Raw genomic sequence first — 12,160 nt, forward strand, 5'->3', positions numbered from 1 at the left:
GTCTCTGTATGTATGTGTATGTATGTGTGTGTCTCTGTATGTGTGTGTGTGTCTCTGTGTGTGTGTGTGTGTCTCTGTATGTGTATGTATGTGTGTGTCTCTGTGTGTGTGTATGTGTGTGTGTGTCTCTGTGTGTGTGTGTGTATGTGTGTGTGTGTCTCTGTGTGTGTATGTGTATGTGTGTGTGTGTGTGTGTGTGTCTCTGCGTGTGTGTATGTGTATGTGTGTGTGTGTGTGTGCGTACCGACTGCCAGGTTGGCGATGAAGAAGTTGGTCACCGTTCTCAGCGTCTTGAAGCGATAGATGACGTAGATCACCAGAGAATTACCCAGAACCCCCAGCACGATGATGGTGCTGTAGGCCAGGATCAACACCACCTGACAACAACAACAACAACAACAACAACACCACCGGATACTCAGACTGTGTTAGGGGTAAATAATCATGTATAATACATTGATGAAGTGATTATATTTGATGTACTTCTACAGGGACCTGTCCTTGCCTAGAGTACCTGTCCTCAGGTACCTGTACTTGTCCTTGCCTAGAGTACCTGTCCTCAGGTACCTGTACTTGTACTTGCCTAGAGTACCTGTCCTCAGGTACCTGTACCTGTCCTCAGGTACCTGTACTTGTCCTTGCCTAGAGTACCTGTCCTCAGGTACCTGTACTTGTCCTTGCCTAGAGTACCTGTCCTCAGGTACCTGTACTTGTCCTTGCCTAGAGTACCTGTCCTCAGGTACCTGTACTTGTACTTGCCTAGAGTACCTGTCCTCAGGTACCTGTACTTGTCCTTGCCTAGAGTACCTGTCCTCAGGTACCTGTACCTGTACTGCAGTACTGATGGGGTCTGCCTGTTACCTGCACGCTCAGCAGCTTGATGGGGTCCTCCTGGAAGGTGGGCGGGGCCGGGGGGGCGGCGCCGGCATCCGGGCCGCGGTACACGCCCGGCGTGGCGTTCAGGGCCTCCATGGTGGCTGCAGGGGACGAGGGGACAGCCGGAGACTCAGGTGAACCACAGGCGGGACGAGGTCATCGCTCCCTTAAAGGTGCAGTAACTGAACTGGCCACTAGGGACAGAGAGGTGTTTAAAGGGACAGTACACCCCAAAAACACCTGTTCAGACCTTTATCCTTTTGTGAGCAGTTATATATAAAAACTCAAACATATGAAAAACAAATATACAGATTGCTATAGATATAGGTTTTTGAAAATATATATATATACACACATACATAAATATAAATGTTTATATTTATATATATATATCAATATTTATATATATTTATATCAATATATATTTTTTGATATATATATTCATATATTAATATATATATAAATATATATTTTTATATAAATATACAGTATATTTATATTTATATAAATATATATATTAATATAAATATATTTCCGTAAATATATATATTTATATAAATATAAATATATACATATGAATATATAACCAAAAATATATATTTATATCTTCCCAGTGTCATTTTGCAAAACAATCTAATTTTTTTATTTAATCTCCAGAAAAAATAAATCAAAGATGAATAATTGACCACAGAAACAACAACAAGAGAGCGAAGCTGCTGCGGGTTTAAATCATACGACAGCTGACAGTGACCCGTCAGAGCAGCACGGTGGGGCCCTGAGCAACAACTAGATACACACACACACACACACACACATATATATATATATATATATATATGTGTGTATATATATATACATATATATATATATATAACTATATACACATTAATATTCACTCAATACACTAAAACCTTTGGTCCAATATTCTGTTTTCAGACGTGACTTTCAGAATAAGGTGAACATGTGACAGCAGCAGTTTGAACCTGTGCCCTTCAAAATAAAAGACTACATCAACAAAGATGTTCACACACTTCAGTCCAATCAACAGGAAGCTCTTATTCTGAAACACTCAGCTGTCACAGAGCAGAGACCCACACTTAACTCTGGTTCACAGGTGGGATGTCACACCAGCTGAGCCTCTCACACACACGCACACACATACACACACACACACACATATATACACACACACAGCTGTGACCTCTCTATTTCACACCTCTGTGATGAAGGCCTCAGGGGAACACGCTCGCATCAACGCACGCACACGCACACACACACACACTCCAGCGAGCTGAGTCACTGAAGGCGATGAGCTCCTCTCACATTCACCATAAATGAAGAGAAACAGCACGATGCAGCGATCTCAGTAATAATAATAAATAGTATTATTATTATTATAATAAAATTAAAATAATGATAATAATAATACTAGTAATAATTATAATAATGATAATAATAATAATAATCCTAATAATGATAATAATAATAACAAATAATAATAATGATAATAATATCTGTAATAATTCACAAGAAGTGAAAAGAACCCCAAAAAATAGAAAGTTGCCTCGACGTGCACGAGGATCGTTGGAGCCGTGAAAGACAAGAAGAAGAAAGACGTCGTCTGGCTTCAGAGGAAGGAGGGGCCAGCGACCCGGTCAGAGGTCAGAGGTCAGAGCTGCAGCTGCTGGTGTAAACACACCATGACGCAGAAGGGAGGTGCAGGTGTAGCACTTCCTGTTACCGTGAACCCAACTGAACTTTAAAACTGTGTATTTTCTCTTCTTCTATGGTTCCTTCGAGCCCCCCCCCCCCCAATCGTCGTTGTAATGGCCAATTACAGTCCTCGCGTGCTGCAAGTGCTCATGGGTAATATGGAGCTCATCCCCAGAGGATGAGGAACCCTCTGACGTCAGAACCGTCCGTCTCCTTTCCTCGGTTCCTCAATAAAGACGAGGCGTCTCCCGTGGTTCCTTTCACATCGGAGACGTTCAGGGTCACCAAGGACGTCAGCATCCAGGAAGGAGAGAGAAGGAAGCAGAGAGAAGGAAGGAGAAAGGAGGAAGGAGAGAGAAGGAAGGAGAGAGGAGAGAGGAGCAAGGAGAGAGGAGTCAGACGGAGGCGACAGTCACCCGAGGCCGGCAGCACTTTAACACAGTGGGGGGGGGGGGGGGGGGGGAGGCGTTTACTGCCGGCCGGGAAACGACACGCTCTGATTGAAATAACAACTCCAGACCAGCGTCACGTTTAAGGTCTCCAGGAAACACGAGCACTACGTCGACGTCTCAAGGTCTCCGTCGATAAGAACGTTTAAAAAGATAATCAAAGAAAGAACGACTTCCACGACGCGTTCAGGAACTTCAGGAATTGCAAATTACGTTTTTTATTTAGCTTTCTCGTTCACATTATTATATTATTATATTATTGTATTATTGAATTAATATATTATTGTATTATTATATTAATATATTATTATATTATTGTATTATTATATCATTATACTGATATATTATTATATTATTGTATTATTGTATTATTATATTAATATATTATTATATTATTATATTAATATATTATTATATCATTATATTATTGTATTATTATATTATTGTATTTTTATATCATTATATTATTGTATTATTATATTATTGTATTATTATATTAATATATTATTATATTATTATATTCTAACGCTCCACATGGATGAAGCTAATTAATTGGCTGTTAAGTTCAAACACGCCAACATGAGAGCAGCAGAACCAGGAAGAAGAAGAAGAAGAAGAAGAAGAATGAACGTTTAAGAAGTGACCTTCTGAGTCAAAAGGTCGGAAACAAGGAAGTGAGGAGGAAGAGGAGGAAGAGGAGGCGCAGTTATTGGCTATGCATTACATGTGGAGTTCCTCAGGGTTCATCATCGGGTCCTCAAAGTTTCACTTGTCAGTCACATTATATTTATACTGCATTGGTTGGAGGGCACGGCATAGAACCAGGACCAGAGACCAGGACCAGAGACCAGGACCAGAGAGATCAGAACCAGATACCAGGACCAGAGAAATCAGAACCAGAGACCAGGACCAGAGAGACCAGAACCAGAGACCAGGACCAGAGACCAGGACCAGAAACAGAGAGACCAGAACCAGAGAGACCAGGACCGGAGAGATCAGAACCAGAGACCAGGACCAGAGAGACCAGAACTAGAGACCAGAACCAGAGACCAGAACCAGATAGACCAGAACCGGAGAGACCAGAACCAAAGAGATCAGGACCGGAGAGACCAGGACCGGAGAGACCAGGACCAGAGAGACCAGAAACAGAGACCAGGACCAGAGAGACCAGAAACAGAGAGACCAGAACTAGAGACCAGAACCAGAGACCAGAACCAGATAGACCAGAACCGGAGAGACCAGAACCAGAGAGACCAGGACCAGAGAGGCCAGAACCAGAGAGACCAGAACTAGAGACCAGAACCAGAGAACAGAACCAGATAGACCAGAACCGGAGAGACCAGAACCAAAGAGACCAGAACCGGAGAGACCAGAACCAGAGAGACCAGAACCAGAGAGGCCAGAACCAGAGAACATAACCAGATAGACCAGAACCGGAGAGACCAGAACCAGAGAGACCAGGACCGGAGAGGCCAGAACCAGAGAGACCAGGACCAGAGAGACCAGAACTAGAGACCAGAACCAGAGAATAGAACCAGATAGACCAGAACCAAAGAGACCAGAACCGGAGAGACCAGAACCAGAGAGACCAGAACCAGAGAGGCCAGAACCAGAGAACATAACCAGACCAGAACCGGAGAGACCAGAACCAGAGAGACCAGAACCGGAGAGGCCAGAACCAGAGAGACCAGGACCAGAGAGACCAGAACTAGAGACCAGAACCAGAGAACAGAACCAGATAGACCAGAACCGGAGAGACCAGAACCAAAGAGACCAGAACCGGAGAGACCAGAACCAGAGAGGCCAGAACCAGAGAGGCCAGAACCAGAGAGACCAGAACCAGAGAGGCCAGAACCAGATAGACCAGGACCGGAGAGGCCAGAACCGGAGAGACCAGAAACGGAGAGACCAGAACCGGAGAGACCAGAACCAGAGAGACCAGAACCAAAGAGACCAGAACCGGAGAGACCAGAATCAAAGAGACCAGAACCGGAGAGACCAGAATCAGAGAGGCCAGAACCAGAGAGACCAGGACCGGAGAGGCCAGAACCAGAGAGGCCAGAACCAGAGAGACCAGAACCAGAGAGACCAGAATGACTTCCAGAGCTTCTCGTTACATGGAAATGAGAAAATGGAATGATGAATAAATGAGTGACAAGGTGATGTGTAGCTAAATGGAGAGAGAGAGGGAGGGAGAGAGAGAGAGAGAGAGAGAGAGATTTTTTTTGGATTTTTGAAAAACACTTTCTTCACACTTTCTTCACCAGCTCCTCCTCCACCACAGAACAAACAATACCGTTAAAACACCAGCGTTGTTTAAAAGCATCCAGGTCTCCAATGTGTTTATAAAACCTGAACTCCAGCCAGAGTCTGGCTCTGATGTTACAGAGCCACACTGCCTTGGCCTCCTGCCCCTCTCTGTTCTCCACCCGGGACTTCCTGGTTAAATAAATGGCCATTTTGGCTTCGCCTGACAGAAAATGTAGGAGCTGCCACGTTTTTTTGTAGGCAGCTCCGATGATAAAAACCTTCTCTGTAAAAACCACATTAAAAAGACTAAAAACCAATGTTAAAAGAGCGAAGAAACTCAAAAGTCTCTTACACTCGTTAAAAACATGGTAAATAGTCTCCCGGAGGTCACAGAAGGGGCAGTGGCTCTGGACAGCGGGATTGATTACCGAAATAAAAGCGTTGGACGCGACAGCACCGTGTAAAATCCGCCACTGGAGGTCAGCGGTCCTTTTCTTCAGGGGAGGCTTGTATAGGACCCCCCACTGCGGGCCAGGGCCTCCATGCCCAAGTCTCTCTGACCACACAGTGGGCGGTCTGTTGCACAGTCTGGACCTGTTGATGCTCTTCACGAGGTTAAAATACAAAGTCTTCTTGTCTGCTTTGTTCAGTGTGCAGTTTTCTGGGTGGCTCGTTCTTAGCAGGGGGCCGGTGAGTCCCCCTAGCCCCGGGCTGAGGGAGATGTCTGGGAAGGGGTCTGCAGGGTCCGGCTCTGCTCTCTGCTGGCTGTAGTCGTTGAGGAGGCTCCTCTCCAACCCGGTCAGCCTCTGCCTCCACAGCTCCAGGAGCCTCGCCACCCGGTCGGAATGCATCCCCAGCAGGGAGCCCAGGGCCGGGGGGTCGCTCAGCGTCGGCCCCACTGCATCCACCAACTGCTGCAGGGAAAGGGTCTTTGTTCGCAGCAGCGCCCCCGTTAGTCCAGGGGTGACGCTGCTGCTAATGTCTAGTTTTTTAACCCTAACCCGAGAGAGAGAGAGAGAGAGAGAGAGAGAGAGAGAGCATGTCTAACATGTGAAGGCGTCAGTGACTCAGAGTCTCTGTCCCCTGAAGGTCTCATGGGACAGAGACGACCAATCAGAGGCTCTGCTGGTACGGCCATGTTGGGACATGTTAGACACGTTAGCATGACATGTTAGACTGTATACTATATATATATATATATAAACTACTCCCATACCTACATGAATACTATATAAAGAACTGTCTCTCTCTGTGTGTGTGTTTTGTGAGTGTGTGCGTGTGTTAGTGTGTGTATTTGTGTGTCTGTGTGTGTACATCTGTTGTCACGGTGATCTCATTCGTAAAGAGAGAATATGAGTGCGACAATAAAACTCAGATAGAGAGAACAGTCGATGAAGTCCTGTTACTTCCACATGGTGAGTCTGTGTGTGTGTGTGTGTGTGTCTGTGTGTGTGTGTGTGTGTGTGTCTGTGTGTGTGTCTGTCTGTGTGTGTGTGTGTGTGTCTGTGTGTGTGTGTGTGTGTCTGTGTGTGTGTGTCTGTGTGTGTCTCACAGTGGGGTCCATGAGGCAGCGAGGTGTGGGCGCTGCGGGGCCTTCGGGCCGTTTACGATGATGAATGCGTGTAAACGGAAACACGTGTTGCTTCATATTTCTGACACACTGAGCTGCGCTCTGATTGGCCGTCATTTGAGGTCGAACCGCCTAAAGTGGCTCCTCCCCCTTTTGGGTACGTATCAGACGAAAATGTGAAAACATGTTTGTGTTCACGATGAATATTGTACGCTACGTGTGTACGTAACATTAGCATGTATGTTACGTAACATGAGCGTGTTTGTTACGTAACATTAGCGTGTTTGTTACATAACACTAGCATGTTTGTTACGTAACACTAACATGTTTGTTACGTAACACTAGCTTGTTTGTTATGTAACACTAGCATGTTTGTTATGTAACATTAGCGTGTTTGTTACATAACACTAGCTTGTTTGTTATGTAACATTAGCGTGTTTGTTATGTAACACTAGCGTGTTTGTTATGTAACATTAGCGTGTTTGTTACGTAACACAAGCGTGTTTGTTATGTAACACTAGCGTGTTTGTTACGTAACACTAGCATGTTTGTTATGTAACATTAGCGTGTTTGTTACATAACACTAGCTTGTTTGTTATATAACATTAGCGTGTTTGTTATGTAACACTAGCATGTTTGTTACGTAACATTAGCGTGTTTGTTACGTAAAACTAGCGTGTTTGTTACGTAACACTAGCATGTTTGTTATATAACATTAGCGTGTTTGTTATGTAACACTAGCATGTTTGTTACATAACATTAGCATATTTGTTACATAACACTAGCATGTTTGTTACGTAACACTAGCTTGTTTGTTATGTAACACTAGCATGTTTGTTACGTAACACTAGCATGTTTGTTACGTAACACTAGCATGTTTGTTATGTAACACTAGCATGTTTGTTACGTAACATTAGCGTGTTTGTTACGTAAAACTAGCGTGTTTGTTACGTAACACTAGCATGTTTGTTATATAACATTAGCGTGTTTGTTATGTAACATTAGCGTGTTTGTTACGTAACATTAGCATATTTGTTACATAACACTAGCATGTTTGTTACGTAACACTAGCTTGTTTGTTATGTAACACTAGCATGTTTGTTACGTAACACTAGCATGTTTGTTACGTAACACTAGCTTGTTTGTTATGTAACATTAGCGTGTTTGTTACATAACACTAGCTTGTTTGTTATGTAACATTAGCGTGTTTGTTATGTAACACTAGCTTGTTTGTTATGTAACATTAGCGTGTTTGTTATGTAACACTAGCATGTTTGTTATGTAACATTAGCGTGTTTGTTACGTAACACTAGCTTGTTTGTTACGTAACATTAGCGTGTTTGTTATGTAACACTAGCATGTTTGTTATGTAACATTAGCGTGTTTGTTACGTAACACTAGCGTGTTTGTTACGTAACACTAGCGTGTTTGTTATGTAACACTAGCATGTTTGTTATGTAACATTAGCGTGTTTGTTACGTAACACTAGCGTGTTTGTTATGTAACATTAGCATGTTTGTTATGTAACACTAGCTTGTTTGTTATGTAACATTAGCGTGTTTGTTATGTAACATTAGCGTGTTTGTTATGTAACATTAGCGTGTTTGTTATGTAACACTAGCTTGTTTGTTATGTAACATTAGCGTGTTTGTTATGTAACACTAGCGTGTTTGTTATGTAACACTAGCATGTTTGTTATGTAACATTAGCGTGTTTGTTATGTAACACTAGCGTGTTTGTTACGTAACACTAGCATGTTTGTTACGTAACACTAGCGTGTTTGTTATGTAACACTAGCATGTTTGTTATGTAACACTAGCATGTTTGTTATGTAACATTAGCGTGTTTGTTATGTAACACTAGCGTGTTTGTTATGTAACATTAGCGTGTTTGTTATGTAACACTAGCGTGTTTGTTATGTAACACTAGCATGTTTGTTATGTAACACTAGCGTGTTTGTTACGTAACACTCGCATGTTTGTTATGTAACATTAGCGTGTTTGTTGTGTAACATTAGTGTGTTTGTTGTGTAACATTATCGTGTTTGTTATGTAACACAAGCGTGTTTGTTATGTAACACTAGCGTGTTTGTTACGTAACACAAGCGTGTTTGTTATGTAACACTAGCGTGTTTGTTACGTAACACTAGCGTGTTTGTTACGTAACACTAGCGTGTTTGTTACGTAACACTAGCGTGTTTGTTACCTAACACTAGCGTGTTTGTTACGTAACACTAGCGTGTTTGTTACGTAACACTAGCGTGTTTGTTATGTAACACTAGCGTGTTTGTTACGTAACACTAGCGTGTTTGTTACGTAACACTAAAGTAGAGGTCAGAGTGAATAATTAGAGGTCAGCAGCCGGCAGCTGAGAACTCAGAGCTGAGATGAATCATACCAGAGAATATAATAATGTAAGTTGAACTTATTACAGACAGAGTGGACTTGCTTCATTGTTTCTGAAAGTAACACACACACACACTCTCTCACACACACACTCACACACACAAACACAGACTTAGAGATGAGTCAGTTATGGAGCAAATCATCTCAGGAGAATAAAGAATGGAGCAGCTGGAAATGATGGTTAATATTTGAACATGGATCCTCTGTGGCCCCTTATCACGGAGAGGATACGGGGAGAGAGAGAGAGAGAGAGTGTGTGTGTGTGTGTGAGTGTCAAAGTGGCTCTCACGCCCTGTTGTTCTCGCTCATTAAGCAGCATTAAAACACAGTTAGTGGAAACCACTCACCTCCAAAGTGTTTAGAGTTGACGTGACGTTCAAATTATATTTAAGATCATTGACATCATTTATTATGCATTAAAATACTAGCACACAGTAATATTATATATAATATGAATAGAGTAGAGTCAGATGTTGTTGTTTGAATACATATGTGAGGTATCGTTAGGATATATTCATGTGAAATGTGTTTCATGTAAACTTATATAATAAATACATTTAATATAATAAATATATTTAATATTATAAATACATTTATTCTAATAAATATATTTTATTTAATAAATACATTTAATATAATAAATACATTTATTATAATAAATACATTTAATACATTTAATATAATAAATATATTTAATATAATAAATACATGTATTATAGTAAATACATTTAATATAATAAATGCATTTCATAGAATAAATACATGTATTATAATAAATACATTTAATATAATAAATACATTTAATATAATAAATACATGTCTTATAATAAATACATTTAATATAATAAATACATGTATTATAATAAATACATTTAATATAATAAATACATTTAATATAATACATTTAATATAATAAATACATGTATTATAATAAATACATTTAATATAATAAATCTGCTTCGTTCCTCGTGGAGGTTTCGTTTTATTTCGTTTCTCTCTCTCTGTCCTCACGTGCGTGTCGTGCACGCGCAGTGCTGTAGCCAAGTGTCTGTGAGTCGCGCGCGCGGTGACATGATGCGCGCCTTCTCTTCCTGACGTGTGTTCGCACGTGCGCGTTAACCACCTCGTCCCTAACAATAAGCCTCCCGTAGTGAGCGCGTGCGCGCGGGTGACTGGCACACTGACCTCTCTGGTCTCTCCGGGTCCGGGTCTGGGTCTGGGTCTGGGTCCCGGTCCCGGTCCCGGCTCAGTCCTGCAGCCTGGAGGCGTCTCCCGGTGCCCGGGACGAGACCCGCACGTGAACCCTGTGCCTGAAGGTTGCGGGTTTAAATCCCCATCCCGCCCTCCTCGCGCGCTCCTCCGGCCGCTGGTCCCGCTTCAGCCGAGCCGGTCACGTGATCCACGTGGTGAGACGTTCACGGAACACTAATAACAACACGCGTCTGTTCGCTCCTCGCCGCTGCCTCCGTGCGCGCGCTCTGGACACGGGCACGAGACTGAAGCTTTACGTACCGCGCGTAAACAGCCAGGGAGGAGGAGGGGAGGGGGGAGAAGGAGACGGGGGGAGGAGGAGAATGATAAGGGGGGGAGGAGGAGGAGGAGGAAGATGAGGAGGAGGGGGAGGAGGAGGAAGAGGAGAAGGAGACGGGGGGAGGAGGAGAATGATAAGGGTGGGAGGAGGAGGAGGAAGAAGAGGAGGAGGAGGGGAAAGTGAGGACTGGGTGGTGGAGATTGGCAAAGAGGGAGAAAAGAGAAGAAACTATGAGGAGGAGAGCTGCTCCTGTGTGTGTCTGCGTGTGTGTATGTGTGTGTAGGTGTGTGTGTGTGTGTCTGCGTGTGTGTGTCTGCGTGTGTGTGTGTGTGTAGGTGTGTGTGTGTGTGTGTCTGCGTGTGTGTATGTGTGTGTGTGTGTGTGTGTAGGTGTGTGTGTGTGTGTGTGACAGTGGCTCCTCCTCCATTCAGCTCATTCTACATCACTGAGACTTAAAGAAACATTTAAATTAATTCAGATCACTCTGGGAGATAATATTATTACTCCTCTGGTTGTATAGAACAGTGGTTCTCAAATGGGGGTCCGCGTACCCCTGGGGGTACATGAAGGCACTCCAGGGGGTACGTGAGATTTTTTAAAAATCTATTTAAAATTAGCATCCATTCAAAAATACTTTAAAAATAGTTATTTAATAAATATTCAACAAAACACAAGTGTAAGTTCATAAACTGAATTGTATATTAAGTAGGCAATTTAATTTAATTATCCTAAAAACACAGAGTCTCCCCCATATCAGGATGGTTTGACCCAACGTGGCACACGCTAACGGTCCTGACCCGTCTATCACTGCCGGCTTTTAAACTCAAATAATGAAGTCGTGGTTGAAGCGGAGCAGCAATGCTGCTGAAAACACGGAGGGACAAGTGCCAAAGAAGGCCAAACCAGAGCCGGCAAAATCCCGTCAGTTTTCAGATGACTATGTTTTAACCCTTGTGTTGCCTTCGGGTCATTTTGACCCGATTCAATATTTAACCCTCCTGTCGCCTTCGGGTCAATTTGACCCGATTCAATGTTTAATGTCGGTGTTCTTTCGGGAGTCAACAAACAAACATAAAGTACCTCACACTTAAACTTGGAAAACAATATTAATTCTAATAATTTTCTGGAGATTTTAATAGCTGGGGTCATATTGACCTCAAGGGTAAAATATGTTAGTAAATATAAAGGTAACAGGAGGGTGAAACATTGAATCGGGTCAAATTGACCCGAAGGCAACACAAGGGTTAATGGGATTTACGTCCACGAGTTGCAGCCCACCCAAGCCGTTGTGTTTCCTCTGTGGGGAGAGGTGAGCCAACAGTAGCATGAAGCCAGCCCATCTTGAGCGCCATCTCAAGACAAAACA

At 42.8% G+C, this 12,160-nt stretch overlaps 1 protein-coding gene across 1 annotated transcript in view; it reads right to left on the bottom strand.

Annotated features, from left to right (window-relative positions):
• npy2rl (neuropeptide Y receptor Y2, like) overlaps nt 1-10,597 on the bottom strand; it is a 13,811-nt gene extending 3,214 nt beyond the window's left edge. The window contains exons 1-3 of the mRNA XM_056443417.1: nt 10,449-10,597; nt 862-1,070; nt 245-377 (exon numbers count right to left, since the gene is read on the bottom strand). Coding sequence (XP_056299392.1) covers nt 245-377; nt 862-972 — 244 coding nt within the window. The 5' untranslated portion in view covers nt 973-1,070; nt 10,449-10,597. The remainder of the gene's footprint in view (nt 1-244; nt 378-861; nt 1,071-10,448) is intronic.
• Nucleotides 10,598-12,160: the final 1,563 nt, after the last annotated feature.

This window comes from Pseudoliparis swirei, chromosome 21, assembly GCF_029220125.1.
Source record: "Pseudoliparis swirei isolate HS2019 ecotype Mariana Trench chromosome 21, NWPU_hadal_v1, whole genome shotgun sequence".
Classification (NCBI taxonomy): domain Eukaryota; kingdom Metazoa; phylum Chordata; class Actinopteri; order Perciformes; family Liparidae; genus Pseudoliparis; species Pseudoliparis swirei.